The sequence below is a fragment of the Indicator indicator genome, chromosome 35 (assembly GCF_027791375.1).
Source record: "Indicator indicator isolate 239-I01 chromosome 35, UM_Iind_1.1, whole genome shotgun sequence".
Lineage (NCBI taxonomy): Eukaryota > Metazoa > Chordata > Aves > Piciformes > Indicatoridae > Indicator > Indicator indicator.
Window position 1 is genome coordinate 5,663,343 of NC_072044.1, and position 15,147 is coordinate 5,678,489.

The 15,147-nt window shown below is 60.2% G+C and overlaps 1 protein-coding gene across 1 annotated transcript; it reads right to left on the reverse strand.

Moving 5' to 3' along the window:
- Window positions 1–938: 938 nt before the first annotated feature.
- LOC128978137 (alpha-1,6-mannosyl-glycoprotein 4-beta-N-acetylglucosaminyltransferase-like) lies at window positions 939–8,195 on the reverse strand. The gene is made up of 3 exons (XM_054395913.1): window positions 8,088–8,195; window positions 7,319–7,466; window positions 939–2,083 (listed from the first exon to the last, which is right to left on the reverse strand). The coding sequence occupies exons 1-3, from the start codon at window positions 8,193–8,195 to the stop codon at window positions 939–941; spliced, it is 1,401 nt and encodes a 466-aa protein (XP_054251888.1).
- Between the last annotated feature and the right edge of the window lie 6,952 nt (window positions 8,196–15,147).

Genomic DNA, 15,147 nt, shown 5'->3' on the forward strand with positions numbered 1-15,147 from the left:
GTGGGAGCTGCGGTGCAGGGACGGAGCCGGTGCGAGAGGTCCATCTGGTGGCTCCTGCCCTCTGCTCAGCACTGAGACACCAGCGGTGGGGTCCCTGCTCCCAGCGACCTGACTTCAGGTGATGAGCACTCCCCTACCTTCCCCAGATCCCTACCAGGAACAGCTTGAAACAGGATGGGAGAGGGAAAAAACATTCGGCAGCAGGAACTGGTGGGATAGAAAACTGAGCTGGGGCAGGGGTGGTTTGGGGAGGCTGCAGGAACCCCCACTGCTGGTTAATTACTTGGTGTGGTCATTAGCTGATTAGCTTTGTCCTGTCCATCATCCTGCCCAGGGAGGAAATGTTTCCTGCAGCCTCCAAGCCCCTGCTCCTCCCATCCCCCAGCCCCATGCACAGCTCCTGTCCCACCACAGCAGCTGCCACCCCCCACAGACTCACAGAACGTTAGGGGCTGGAAGGGACCTCCAGAGGTCATCCAGTCCAAGCCCCTGCCAGAGCAGGAGCACCCAGGGCAAGGCACACAGAACACATCCAGGTGGGGGTGGGAAGTCTGCAGAGCAGGAGACTCCACAACCTCTCTGGGCAGCCTGCTCCAGGCTCTGCCACCCTCACAGGGACAAAGTTTTCCCTTCTGTTCCCATGGCACCTCCTCTGCTCCAGCTTGCCCCCAGTGCTCCTTGTGCTGTCCTTGGTCATCCCTGGCTCCAGCCCTGCACATCTTTATCCCCAGCACTGAGGGCAGCCCTCAGGCTGCTCTGCTCCAAGCCCCAGCTCCCTCAGCTGTCCTCACAGGAGATGTTCACTGCCTGCAGCAGCTCTGTGGCTCTCTGCTGGACTCCAGCCCAGTCAATAATTTAATTCCTTATCCAAAAGGGAGTGAGGAGCAGAAAGGCCCTCAGGGTGCCCCTCCAGCTGCCTTGGCATCCTGCCACCCCCCTCAGGAGCCCTCCGTGGTCCAGACCTCCACGCTGCGGATGATGAGCCACTCGCTCTGCCCCTGCGTCACCCTGATCCTCAAGCACTCCACGGGGCCGCCCGTGGCCCTCTCCAGCCCCTGCCCTTCGAAGGTGCCCTTCTGGAAGGTGCCCACGGGGGTGTAGGCAGCGCAGTCCCTGCCGTCCGCCCTCCGCCGCCGGCCCAGCTCCAGCACCCCCGAGCGCAGGGAGTCCCCCGGGCGCTCCGCGGAGCCGGTCAGCACCCGGACCCGGCTGACACGGACGGGCTGCTGGAAGACGACGGAGAAGACGCTGCCAGCTGCCGGGTCCTTGCCCCAGAAGTAGCCTTCTGCCGTGCTATAGGCCTTGAGGGGCTCGTAGTGCTCAAAGACAGCCATGCTGGTGAAGAGCGCTGCCGGGGGGTTGTCCGGCAGGTCCAAGGCGTCGGGCTGGAACTCGTCGTCCTCCAGCCGGTTGAGGGTGCCCTGGAAGGAGGAGTAGAGACCTCTGTGCTGGAAGAGGGACGGCCTGAAGCGGATCACCTCCTTCTGGGTGAGCAGCAGGCGGAAATGGACCAGCAGCCAGTCGCAGGGCATCTCCTGGTAGAAGAGCAGCAGGAAGCGAGCCAGGCGGGGCAGGTCCCCGGAGCGGTAAAGCTTCCCAATGTAGCCCAGCTTGGAGAACTCCAGCGTGGCCCAGCCGGAGCCCTCCCGGGAGGCTACGGCCCTGCGGATGGCTGTCAGGAAGGACTTGGCACACCGCACGTCGTCCTCGATCATCAGGTAGTAGGAGGAGAGGTTGGCGGCGAAGGCGAAGAGGAAGGCATAGTCCAGGTTCTGCTTGGACCTGAACCTCACCCTCTCCTCGGGGTCGTTGTAGTTCCTCTTGAGCCCCTCCAAGCTGGGGTAGAACTGGTGGGGAGCGTGGATCAGCAGGAGCCTGCCCAGCAGGATGTGCTGAGCGAACCTCTGGGCGATGCTGGCAGCCACCCGCCTGTTCCAGGAGGGGTCTGGGTCTGCCAGGTGCACCACCACCACCAGCTCCTGCAGCTCCTGCTCCGTCGACTGCTGGAAGAGGGACTGCAGCGTGGCCGGGAGGTAGAACCCCCGTGGCCGCCGCACCGAGGCCAGGCCCACGGCCAGGAACCCTGCAAGGGGAAAGGAATGGCTGCAGCAGGTGGTGCAGTGTGAGAGCTGAAATCCCCCTCTGTGGTGGTTTTAAGACTTTTTAATTTCTCCTTCACCGAGTTCGAGCAGAGAAAGTGGCAGAAGGTAAGTGACTCACTCTTGGGTGTGGGAACACAACGATGATTATTGTAAACACTTCCATCAGGGAGAGAGAAATGGTTAAGAATCACTACTCCAAACAAAGCCTCTCAGTCTCAGCTTGCTCTGCCTCTGTCTGCCTGCATCTTCTTTTCTGGCTGAAGACAACACACTGACCTTGACAAGCTAAGTCTAACAACCTCTCTCTGCCTCTTGGCTTTCTTCCCTTTTGCCCACTCAGGGAGGTGGGAGAGGGAAAGCAGCACAGACCCCTCTCTTTTGGGGGTCCCAAAGGGGGCTTGGTTGTGCTTTTCTGTTGATTGTACATATCTGTAGATGTTGTGAGCAGTGTCTGTTTGTGTAGATTCATTGCATTTCACCCCAGATTGTACTTTGCCTGTAAATCCAGCTTCATTTGCTCCCGGACTGAGCCAGCCTGGTCACTGTTGGTGTGGGAGAAGGGCCTGGGAGTGCTGGGGGACACAAGCTCACCATGAGCCAGCAAGGTGCCCTCATGGCCAGGAAGGCAAATGGTCTCCTGAGATGCTTTCAGAAGAGTGTGAGCTGTAGACTGGGTTGAGATTGGTTAGGAGAACCTCTCTGCTCTGCCCTGGGGTTGCAGTGGGAGAGCTGAAAGCCCCCTCCCACACCAACAGTGACCAGGCTGGCTCAGTGTGCAAGCAAATGAAGCTGGATTTAGAGGCAAAACTACAACCTGTGGTGGAATGCAATGAATCTGCACAGAGAGACACTGCTCACAACATTCACAGCTATGTGCAATCCACAGAAAAACACAACCAAGCCCCCTGGCTTCCCCCCAAGGGGCCAAGCCAGAAGGACTCCCCCCAGACCCCCCTGGCAGAAGGCAGAGAGAGCCAAGAAGCCAAGAGGCTGTTAGACTTAGCTTGCCAAGGTCAGCATGCAGGGGGTGAGGGTTATCTTCCCAAGGCAGAAGGAGAAGCAGAGAGAAGCAGAGCAAGCTGAGCCTGAGTGACTTTGAGTAGTGATCCTTAAACATTTCTCTCTCCCCAGTGGAAGTGTTTAGAATAATCTTTATTGTGCTTTCTCACACCCAAGAGTGATCTATTTACATCCTTCCACTTTCTCTGCTCAAACTTTGTGAGAAGACAAATTAAAGGCAGTCTTAAAGTCATCACAGCAGGTGTGCAAGTTTTGAGGCAAGAGCTGCCCAGGGCAAAAGCACAGAGAAGATCTTTTACCCCTTCCCAAGGAGTGATACAAAAATGGCTCCAAAAAAAAAATGGGTTGGAAGTTTAAATGGAAATCCTCTGTGCAAATCTATACAAAAGGCATTCAGGTAACAGGAAAACATTCACAGCCTAGGCTCAGCCCTTCAAAAACCTTCCAGAGCCTTCCCAAAAACCTTGGGGTAGTTTCAGGCTATGCCTTTAAATTTTTTTCACAGAACAGAAAGTAGTAAAATGTAAATAAATCACTCTTGGGGTGGAAAAAGGCAAATAAAGATCATTCTAACCAATCCCATGGCAGAGAGGTCTTCCATAAGGTTTGGTTCCCCAAACAATCATAGAATGATAGAATCAGGCAGGGTTGGAAGGGACCACAAGGCTCAGCCAGTTCCAACCCCCCTGCCATGGGCAGGGACACCTCACACTGGATCAGGCTGCCCAGAGCCTCATCCAGCCTGGCTGCAAACACCTCCAGGGATGGAGCCTCAAGCACCTCCCTGGACAACCCATTCCAGGCTCTCACCACTCTCATGGGGAAGAACTTCTTCCTCACATCCAGTCTGAATCTCCCCACTTCCAGCTTTATTCCATTCCCCCCAGTCCTGTCACTCCCTGACACCCTCAAAAGTCCCTCCCCAGCTTTCTTGGAGCCCCCTTCAGATCCTGGAAGGTCACAAGGTCTCCTGGGAGCCTTCTCTTCCCCAGACTGAACAACCCCAACTCCCACAGTCTCTCCTTATAAGAGAGCAGCTCCAGCCCTCTGCTCCTCCTCATGGCCCTTCTCTGGACACCTTCCAGCACCTCCAGATCCTTCCTGCAACAGAGGCTCCAGCACTGGACACAGAGCTCCAGGAGTGGTCTCAGCAGAGTGGAGCAGAGGGGCAGAATCCCCTCCCTGGCCCTGCTGGCCACACTTCTGCTGCTGCAGCCCAGGCTCTGCTTGGCTCTCTGGGCTGCAAGTGCTCACTGCTGGCTCCTGCTGAGCTTCTCCTCCCCCAGCACCCCCAAGTGCCTCCCCTCAGGGCTGCTTTCCAGCTTCTCTCTTCTCCCTTCTTTGCTCTTGGAGAGGCTAACTCTGTGCTTCTGCTTGACCCTGGCTGCACTGCTTTAGTTGTGACTGGTGGTGACTTCCCTGCTTCTCTCTTGTCCCTTTTGTACAGGGGATAAGGGGAGGCAGGGGCAGAGAAGCTGTTGCAGCTCCCCTGGTCCTTGGCCAGGGGGGTCCTGGTGCTGTTTAGGAATTGTAAATCCCTCTAAATCTTGTAAATCTTGTAAACCCTGTGTATTTGTACCCATCCATGGCAGGTTGGAGTTTTGCTTGGAAACACAGCTTCCATTTGCTTCCAGCTGAGCTGCTCTGGCAAAGTTAATGTTGGGGGGGTGGGGAAGGAATTTTTCAACCCACCACAAACCTTCACCCCACTCAGCCTCAACAGGTCCAGAAGCAGCCAACCTTGACCCTGCCCCCTCTAGACCCAGGCCTACCACAGGCTTCCCCACATCCAGTGGCATAGCAGGAAATTCCCTGCCAGCCAGCCAAGGCCAGGAGAAAGCCTCTCCCCCACACACCATAAGGTAAGAGGGAGAGAGCTTTGGCTCTGCACTGCCTTTAGTCGAGAGATTCAGGGAAACAGAACAGAATAACTGATTCCAATCTCCTGGGACAACCTGCCTGTCCCCCTGGGACTCTCTAGCCTCTGGAGGACTTTTCTTCATGGCTATACCAATCAGTTCTGGATTTCCCTTAACCTCCAGCAGCAGGCTTGAGGGCTGACCTGGGGCTGTTCAGCCTAGAGAGGAGAGGGCTCCAGGGAGATCCAACAGCAACCTTCCAGTAGCTGAGAAGGCCTGCAGGAAGGATGGAGACAGACTGTTCCCAAAGGCCTGCAGGGACAGGACCAGGAGCAATGGCTTCAAACTAGAGCAGAGCAGATTGAGACTGGATGTGAGGAACAAGTTCTGCACCAGGAGGCTGCTGGAACACTGCAACAGGTTGCCCAGGGAGGTGGTTGAGGCTCCATCCCTGGAGATGTTGAAGGTGAGGCTGGACAGGGCTCTGGGCAACCTGAGCTGGTGGAGGATGTCCCTGCTGAGTGCAGGGGGTTGGACTGGATGAGCTTTGGAGGTCCCTTCCAACCCAGAGCATTCTATGATGCTATGGCTGCAGCACCATGAGGTTCTTCCCTGCAAGCCACGAGGGACAGCCTGTGAAAGCTCTGCATGTGGCCAACCCCCATGGTTAGCACCACTGGTGGCTCCATGGCAAGGCCAGGAGGTCCTTTCTGAAGCTTAAGTATCTCAGGAAGTGCCCAAAATTGGCCCAAAGAGCAGGGAAAGGACAGGATAAGAAGTCAGACGTTCCTCTGAGGAAGAAATATTTTGGAACACCTTAGAAAAAGCCAAAGCTGGGAAAGGGAGAAGTGAAGAGAGAGTCTGCAGGGAAGGGAGGGCTTTGTGGTGTGGCTACATGTCCTGTGACCATGCCCTGCTCTGAACCTCGTGGAGATATCCTCACACTGGGGTGAGACACTGCAACAGCCTACCCAGGGGGGCTGTGGATGAGTGGGGACCATGGAGGTGTTCAGGGCCAGGCTGGATGAGGCCTGGAGCAAGCTGGGCTGGTGGGAGGTGTCCCTGCCCATGGCAGGGGGTTGGAACTGAATGATCTTGAAGGTCCCTTACAACCTAAACCATTCTGTGATCCTCCTGCCCTCCCCACATCCCAGCTGGGGCTGCATTTGGCTGCAGCTTCTTCTGCTGCTGTTCTGTGCATGTCCTGGAGCTCTGGTTCCATGTGAGGCTGCCCTAAGCTCCTTCCCATGCTCTTTGCATGAGAACTGCTTTTTGTCCACCTGCCCAAGAGCCTGACCCACATGTCCCACTTCTGGGCTGAAAGGAACCTCCAAAGCTCATCCAGTCCAACCCCCTGCACTCAGCAGGGACATCCTCCACTAGCTCAGGTTGCCCAGAGCCCTGTCCAGCCTCACCTTCAACATCTCCAGGGATGGAGCCTCAACCACCTCCCTGGGCAACCTGTTGCAGTGTTCCAGCAGCCTCCTGCTGCAGAACTTCTTCCTCACATTCAATCTCAATCTGCTCTGCTCTAGTTTGAAGCCATTGCTCCTGGTCCTGTCCCTGCAGGTCCTTGTGCACAGTCTCTTTCCATCCCTTCAGGTGCTGGAAGGCTGCTCTAAGGTCTCCCCAGAGCCTTCTCTTCTCCAGGCTGAACACCCCCAGCTCCCTCAGCCTGTCCTGTAGCAGAATAGCAGAGCTGCTCCAACCCCCTGAGCATTTTTGTGACCCTTGTCTGGACCCTCTCCATCAGCTCCATGTCCTCCCTATATTGAGGGCTCCAGAGCTGCACACAGCACTCCAGGTGAGGTCTCAGCAGAGCACAGTGTCAGAATCTCCTCTCTGGCTCTGCTGGCAAAGCTGCCTTGGATGCAGCCCAGGCTGCCCTTGGCCTTCTGTGCTGCAGGCTCACACTGCCTGCCCACGGCCAGCTCCTATCCCCCAGCACCCCCAAGTCCTTTTCCTCAGGGCTGCTCTCTATCTCCTCCTCCCTTAGGCTGCACTGATAGTGAGGATTGTTCTGGCCCAGGTGCAGGACCCTGCACTTGCTCTTGTTCCACCTCATGAGGTTCACCTGGGCACCACCTCTGCAGCTGGGACACCCAGAAAGTCTGCAGCCACCCAGGTCCCAGGGTGCAGAAGCAGGACCTGGAGCACACAGACCTTGCTCTGCTCATCTGCCCAGACACAGCAGCCAGGCTAGGGAAGAGGCCACCAGAGATCAGCCCATCCCAGAGAGGCTGGAAGCAGCCCCCAGCGGCGGCAGCAGTGTGGGGCAGGTCCGTGCTGGGAGAGCTGTGCACAGCCAGAGCCCTGCTCAGCCCCGGGGCCACTCACTTTTGTGGGGTGTCAGGGAGCCAGCCAGGAGCTGGTAGGAGACGTTGTGCAGTGCAGAGAGGTCGTCAGTGTCGCTCAGGGTGTGCAGAGCTCCTCCTGCCTGCAGCTGCTGCAGGACCATGGCTGGGGCCGAGCCCTGAAGCTCCACCTGCAGAGCAGCCACAGGCAGCCAGGTCAGAGCCAGAGCACCATGGACAGGGCAGGGCAGAGGGGCAATGACAATGGGGGGGACACAGAAGTGAGGGGGAGCCCCCGTGCTGGAGCCCCCCAGCTTCTGGATTGAGAGAGGCACAGGGGCACAGGGCAGCCCCAGGGAGCAGAGCTGGGGATTGGGTGACACAGAGCAGGGAAGGGAGCAGGGCTGGGGTTTGGGGGTGAGAAGGAGCAAGGAAGGGATCAGGGCTGGGGTTTGGGGGTGAGAAGGAGCAAGGAAGGGATCAGGGCTGGGGTTTGGGGTGACACAGAGCTGGGAAGGGAGCAGAGCTGGGGTTTGGGGGTGAGAAGGAGCAAGGAAGGGATCAGGGCTGGGGTTTGGGGTGACACAGAGCTGGGAAGGGAGCAGAGCTGGGGTTTGGGGGTGAGAAGGAGCAAGGAAGGGATCAGGGCTGGGGTTTGGGTAGACACAGAGCTGGGAAGGGAGCAGAGCTGGGGTTTGGGGTGACACAGAGCTGGGAAGGGAGCAGAGCTGGGGTTTGGGGTCCATGTGGGGCAGGCAGGGGGGCCATGATGCTCCAAAAGCCCCTCCACCGCCCGGGGGGAGTGGACTCACCGCCAGAGGATCCTCTTCCTGCTGGCAGCCTCTGTAGAGGAAGAGGAAGAGAAAGAGGGAAGAGGCTGCAAGGGCAGCTGCCAGGGCACGCTTCAGGGAGCAACGCATGGCCGTGGGCACCCCAGGGCCTGTGGGAGGAAAGGGCACATCAGGGCAGGGCACAGCCTGGGGGGAGGAAGGGACACATCAGGGCAGGGCACAGCCCGGGGACAGCCACCAGCACCCAGGCAGGACCATGGGGTGACAGCTGGATGCCTCCCTTGGGCTGAGCCAGAGCACCCAGGGCAGCCATGGGGCAGCAGGGGCAGGGGGCAGGACACCCCAAACCCAGCCAGGTACAGACCCCAGCCCTGCCCCACCACTCCTGCCTGCCCTGCAACTCCTGCAACAGCAGCCCTGTAGCAGAAGAAACTGAGGTGGCACCTCAGGGAAGGCCTTTGGTGTCAAGGTTACACCCCAGGAGCAGTCACCCAACCCTCCAGACCTGGCACCAAGAGCTGGGGGCTGACAGGAGCCCAGGCTGCTCTTCCAGCACCACAAGGACCAAGCAGTTCCCCCAGCACCCCCTGCCTGCCCTGCTCCTCTCCACCTCCTGAAGCTCTGCTTGCCCAGCCCCAGCCATGTCCCTTGGCCAGCAGGGCTGGAAGGCTGCCTGGCAGTGGGGGCAGTGTAACCTTCAAGGAATCTGTAGTGCCCTTGAAATGTTTTACCTCGGAGCAGAGGTGTGGCAGGAGGCTAAAAGGCTTCTGTGCTTGCCTGGGGTTTTTCCATTATAAATATGCCCAGGAGTGCCCTGGGAAAGGAGAAACTGGAGAGGGAGTGAGTGCCCAGCTCAGGGTGGGCAGACACAGCACCACATCCCAACTGCCCACAGTGCCACCTTGCTTGGGTCAAAGCGTGTCTGAGTGTGAGGAAAAGGCTCCTGAGCTGCCAGCCCCTGGACACAGCTTGGGCTTCAGCCAGGGCTTCATAGAACCCTGGGTTGGAAGGGACCTCAAAGCTCATCCAGTGCCAAGCCTCTGCCATGGGCAGGGACACCTCCCACCAGCCCAGGTTGCTCAAGGCCTCATCCAGCCTGGCCTTGAACACCTCCAGGGAGGGGGCAGCCACAGCCTCCCTGGGCAACCTGTGCCAGTCTCTCCCCACCCTCACTCTCAACAATTTCTTCCTCATTTCCACTCTCACTCTCCCCTCTCCCAGCTCAAAGCCACTGTCCCTCATCCTGGCACTCCCAGCCCTTGGCCAAAGTCCCTCCCCAGCTCTCCTGGAGCCCTTCAGCTACTGCAAGGCTGCTCTAAGACTGAAGCCTTCTCTTCCCCAGGCTGAACAGCCCCAACTCTCCCAGCCTGTCCCCACAGGGGAGGTTCTCCAGCCTCTGATCATTTTTGTGGCCTCCTCTGGCCCCTCTCCAGCAGCTCCAGGTCCTTCCTGTGCTGGGGGCCCCAGAGCTGGAGGCAGTGCTGCAGGTGGGGTCTGAGCAGAGCAGAGCAGAGGGCAGAATCCCCTCCCTGTGCTGCTGCTCTCCTGCTCTGGATGCAGCTCAGCCCAGAGGTGACTTTGTGCTGCCAGTGCCTGTTGCCAGCTCATGCCAAGCTCCTCATCAACCAGAGTTCTCCTTAAACACCTCCTTGCACCAACTGCCATGGGCAGCTTCCCCCAAAGCCCTCTGCAGCCATCAGGGGAGCAGCTCAAGGGACCCATCCCAGGCCACAGGGACCTCATCCCCTGCAGCCAGCCTGGAGCTGGGGTTCTGAGCCCAGACCTCATCCCCAGGGGCATGGGATGGGCTGGGAAGGGGGCAGCTGGCAGCTGGACATGTGCTGGGCTCGGCATATGTTTACTCTGGGTGGCCAAAGGATTTTCTAGCTGCCGGGGGGTGCCTGGCTGCCAGGGGCCCATCCTGCAGGGAACACAAGGCAGAAGTTTTGTGCCCGGGGAGCAGGAAGCCCATGAGGTGTCGACAGGGACTTGCACTCCCCTTGCCCCAGCCCTGCCCCACACTCAGACCCCAAGCTGGGCTTTTGGGTTTTGCCCCCATGGAGAAATGAAAGCAGCCCAGATGGGCACAGCCAGCGGCCACACCACTGGGGGCACAGCACCAGGAGGCAGCAGCCCCTTGGCTCCCACCTGAGTGCCTCCACAGAGCATCCCTGTGCCCACTGCTGCCCCAGCACCTTCCCACGGCTCCACACCCTGCTGGTGGTCCCCAAAACCCTCCCCGAGGACACGGGAGGGGGACAGCCTCAGCACGGCTCTGCCAGAAGCATCTTCCCACACCGGCAGAAAGCGAGGCAGGGAGAAGGCTGCTTTGGCACCCGGGGGGGTGAGCATCAGGTGTCCTGCACCCCGGGGCATGAGCACAAGGGGCCGGTGGCCAGGAGCAGCTGGCTGCCAAGAGCCCCTCGCCCGGAGCCAAGCTCCTGCACTTGGTTAGGAGCCTCCTGGCCACAGGGGTTGTGGCTCCGGCCAGCAGCAGGGGGGAAGGAGCCGCAGCAGCTCTGCGGGTCCCGAGAGGCTGCGAGCTGGGCACGGCTGCTCCCCTGCTGCTCCCCCCCTGCTCTTCGGCTGCTCCCCTGCTGCTCCCCCCTGCTCTTCGGCTGCTCCCTGCTGCTCTTCGTCTGCTCCCCTGCTGCTCCCCCCCTGCTCTTCGGCTGTTCCCCTGCTGCTCCCCCCGTGCTCTTCGGCTGCTCCCCCCCTGCTCTTCGTTTGCTCCCCTGCTGCTCGCCCCCGCTCTTTGGCTACTCCCCTCCTGCTCTTCGGCTGCTCCCCTGCTGCTCCCTGTCTGCTCCCCGGTTGCTCCTCTGCTGCTCCCCCCCTGCTCCTCTGCTGCTCTTCCCCTGCTCCCCGGCTGCTCCCCGGCGCAGGCGGCTCCTCTGCTTCCTCCAGCGCTGGGGAGGGTTGGGGCTGTTCGCGTGGGGTGCAGGGAGACACCCAGGGCTCAGGGTCCCACTGCCAGAAGCAACTTTCCATGCTAGAGGGAACTGAGGCAGCGAGAGGGCTGCGTGGTACCCAGCGGGGTGAGCACCAGGTCTCCTGCACCAGGGGTCAGTGCCCCGGGGAGGTCCCCAGGATGGAGAGGGCCGGGATGTGACCCAGCGCCAGGACATGGCACAGTGTCCCCAAAGGGCAAATTATGGCTGATGAAGGCACTCCTGGGCCCCCGGGGTGCAGCCCCATGCTCTGAGGGTGTCTCTGCTCCAGGGGTTGTCCCAGAGGGAGGACAGAGAAGGAAAGCTACGTTTCAGGAGCTCTGGAAGGCAAAGCTTTCATCAGCCCAGGTGTCACAGCAGGGTGCGGGGCACACTTGTGTCTGATCCGGTCCCCACAGCTCAATGCGGACCCCGAGTGCCACCACCCTGCCCTCACCTCCCAAGTCCCCGGGAGAGCCTGTCCCGGGACATCCCTTCTCTGTGGAGCCTCATCCCTGACACCAGTGAGGTGGCTCCTGCCCAGCAGCGCTCCGAGGCGGCAGAGACTTACGAGGTGGTGGCAGCCCAGGTGTGGGCGCGGGGTGGTGGCAGCCTGGCAGCCTCAGCGCCTGCCCTGGCAGCTCCCCGGGGCTGGCCGGACTTCGGTTTCTCGCTCAGCAAAGCCCCACCCCGAGTCCTCGGCTGCCTCCCGCAGAGGAGGAGCGTCCCCGGGAGTCGTCTGCCCCGCGCCGGTGTGCGCTCCTTGCCCCGGTTGGGCTGCAGGGGACCCCGGGCGGGACGGGGCAAAGGGCTCCCGGCCCTGCTGCAGGAGTGAGGGCAGCCTCAGCCTGCCCCCTCGGATGGGCATCCCGCGATGGCACCGGCGGTATCCCACCCACCACTCGGCAGCCCCAGTCCTCCAGACAGGATCAGACCTCCTGGGGGCTCTTGCCCAGCACCAGCAGCCCAAACCGTGGCACAAACCTGGCACCGGGGTGAGCCCCGAGCCAGCAGCCCGGTGACAGGAACCATTCACATCTTGTCCTGGCAGAACCCCCCGGGGCTGCTGAGCCAGGGCTGCATCCCTCAGGCCAGGGCAGAGCTGACTGCCAGGATCCCACCTGGGATGTGCCCCATGGGGGGCACCGCAGCCTCCCCTCACACCCCAGCTCCTCGTGGGGCCGTTGGGCATCGCAGCCCTGGCTGGGCACAAAGTCCCTTCCACCCCTGTGAGCCAGTGGGGGCCATGTGGTGCCCTTCCCATGTCACAGTTTGTCCCCAAGTTCTCCACCCTCCAAGCCTCATTTCTCTCCCCCTGCTTCCTCCTCCACACCCGCAGCTGGAAGATGGCCCCAGAGCACCCAGCAGCTCCCAACAGCGTGGCTGGCACCCAGCTCAGTGCCAGGAAGCTCTCATCTCCTTCAGATGCAGCGACTCATCCAGCTGGAGAGGAGACCCTTTCCTTCCCCTCCATCCCGCCCTCCCCTTTTATCCACACAGAAATGTGAATCCCATTTCCCTTCTCTCCTCTCCTGGACCTCTCCTACCTTCAGAAAGTCTCCAACGTCTTTTCCTAGGCTCTGTCTTCTTCAGCCCCCCTGGGGACAGCTCCCAGCCCAGGCTCTCCCTGGCAGTTCAGATGGAGTCCCCAGCCCTGGCCACATCAGCAGGAACAAAGGTGGCTGCCAGTCCTAGGGCAGGGCAGGAAGCCTGTGCCCGTGCTGGGAAGGTGGAAGTGGGGTCCACAGGCTCCCAGGGAGCGGGGTGGGGATGCTCTGCCCACATCAGGGCTGGCAGGGGCTGGGAAGGCCACAGGAGCCAGGATGGTGGAACCCAGCAGAGAGTCACTGAGCAGTGACGCAGGGTAAGGACAGGCTGTGGGGACCTGGGGCCTCACGTGAGACATCAAAGCCACCAGCAGCAGCTGCAGGATGGGGAGGGCTTTGCTCACCGCCCCAAGGCCACCAGCCCTGCACAGGAAGGAACTGGGACTTGGCCCTCCCTGCCCTCGCGGGAAGGAAGCAGCGGGTGGGGGCCACAGCCCTGAGGTCCCCAAAGGCCACGGGTACAGCACTGGGGGCAGCTCTGGGCCCTCACTTCAAGGACATGAGGGGCTGGAGAAGGTCCAGAGAAGGGCAACAGAGCTGGGGAAGGGTCTGGAGAAGAGGGCTGGGGAGGAGCAGCTGAGGGAGCTGGGGGTGTGCAGCCTGGAGAAGAGGAGGCTGAGGGAGACCTCATTGCTCTCTGCAGCTCCTGAGAGGAGGCTGGAGCCAGGTGGGGGTTGGGCTCTGCTCCCCAGTCTCAGGTGATAGAAGGAGAGGAAATTGTGCCAGGGGAGGGTTAGGTTGGAGAGGAGGAAAAATTTCTTTGCTGGAGGAGTGTTCAGGAATTGGAAGAGGCTGCCCAGGGAGGTGGTGGAGTCCCCATGGCTGGAGGTGTCCAAGCAAGGTGTGGCCATGGCACTTGGGGCCATGGTTTGGTGGCCATGGTGGGGCTGGGTTGATGCAGGACTGGATGATCTCAAGAGGGCTTTACCAACCCAAGCACTTCTGTGATTCTAAGAGAGAAGCCTCAGGTCCCAAGGCTGCTCCAGAGGGGCACAGAGCTGTGCAGGCACAGACCCTTACAGACCAGGGCCCCCGAGCTGGAGCCAGAGCTGAGCACTGGGTGGCACAGGCACAAAGGGACCCTCTGCAGGTACCAGGCACCTTCCCACAGCACCCAGTCCTTGCCCTGCCCCAGCTCAGCATCCATCTGACACCTGATCCCCAGAGCAGGGCAAACTGAGGCAAGGCTGGTGGCCAAGCCTCCAAGGGTCCCCTAGGGAAACCTGAGAGCCCAGCAGGATCTGCTTACAGCCCCTGCATTATGCAGGGCCCTGAGCAGCACAAAGTCAAGCAGTACAGAGCCCCACACAGCAGGGACAGCACTGGGCTCTGGCCCTCATCTGGGGCTCTGTTTCCAGGTCACCAGGGATCTTTTTGAGACACAACCCAAGGCAAAGTTTATTGTCCTACACCAACCACAGCCTCTCCTGCCCAGAGCCCTGGCAGGGACCACGGAGACCCAGGTGCCTTGGGAGAGTTGGGGATGTTCAGCCTGGAGGAGAAAAGGCTCCAGGGAGACCTTAGAGCAGCCTTCCAGGACCTGAAGGGGCCCCTGGAGAGCTAGGGAGGGACTTTGGACACAGGCTGGGAGTGCCAGGATGAGGACAAGGGCTTTGAGCTGGGAGAGGGGAGAGTGAGAGTGGAGAGGAGGAAGAAATTGTTGAGAGTGAGGGTGGGGAGAGCCTGGCACAGGTTGCTGTGGCACAGGGAGCCTGTGGCACAGGGAGGCTGTGGCTGTCCCCTCCCTGGAGGTGTTCAAGGCCAGGCTGGATGAGGCCTTGAGCAAGCTGTGCTGGTTGGAGGTGTCCCTGCCCGTGGCAGGGGGGTTGGAACTGGATGAGCTTCAAAGTCCCTTGCAACCCAGCCCATTCTAGGATGATTCTATGATTGCATCACAGCCTTGCTGCAGCCAACCCCTGCACAACACTCAAAAGGAGCTTTTTGGGCAAAAGAGGCTGGGCCTGGTGGGCAGGGGGATGGTAACAGCCTGCTGGGGGCTGAAGTCCGGCCAGGAGTCACTCACATCACTGAGCAATCCTCAACTTGGTGTTCCCATACTCCAGGTAAGGGAGGAGGGGGCAGACAATGTGTCCTGCAGCTCTACACATGGGCACCTGCCCCCTCTGGCCTCCCCACACAGACCACAAGAGGTGTCCTGATCTCTGCCAGAGCTGCTGCCAGCACAGCTCCATCCCTGGGGTCATCACAAGGTTTGATCCTGGCAGAGGAGCAGGTTGGAAGCTGGAGCCAGGTGGGGGTTGGGCTCTGCTCCCCAGTCTCAGGTGATAGAAGGAAAGGAAATGTCCTGAAATTGTGCCAGGGGAGGGTTAGGTTGGAGAGGAGGAAGAATTTCTTTGCTGGAGGAGTGTTGAGGGATTGGAAGAGGCTGCCCAGGGAGGTGGTGGAGTCCCCATGGCTGGAGGTGTCCAAGCAAGGTGTGGCCATGGCACTTGGGGCCATGGTGGGGTTGGGTTGATGTTGGCCTGGATGATCTCAGAGGGCTTTGCCAACCCAAACAATTCTATGATCCCACAGCCCAGGAGC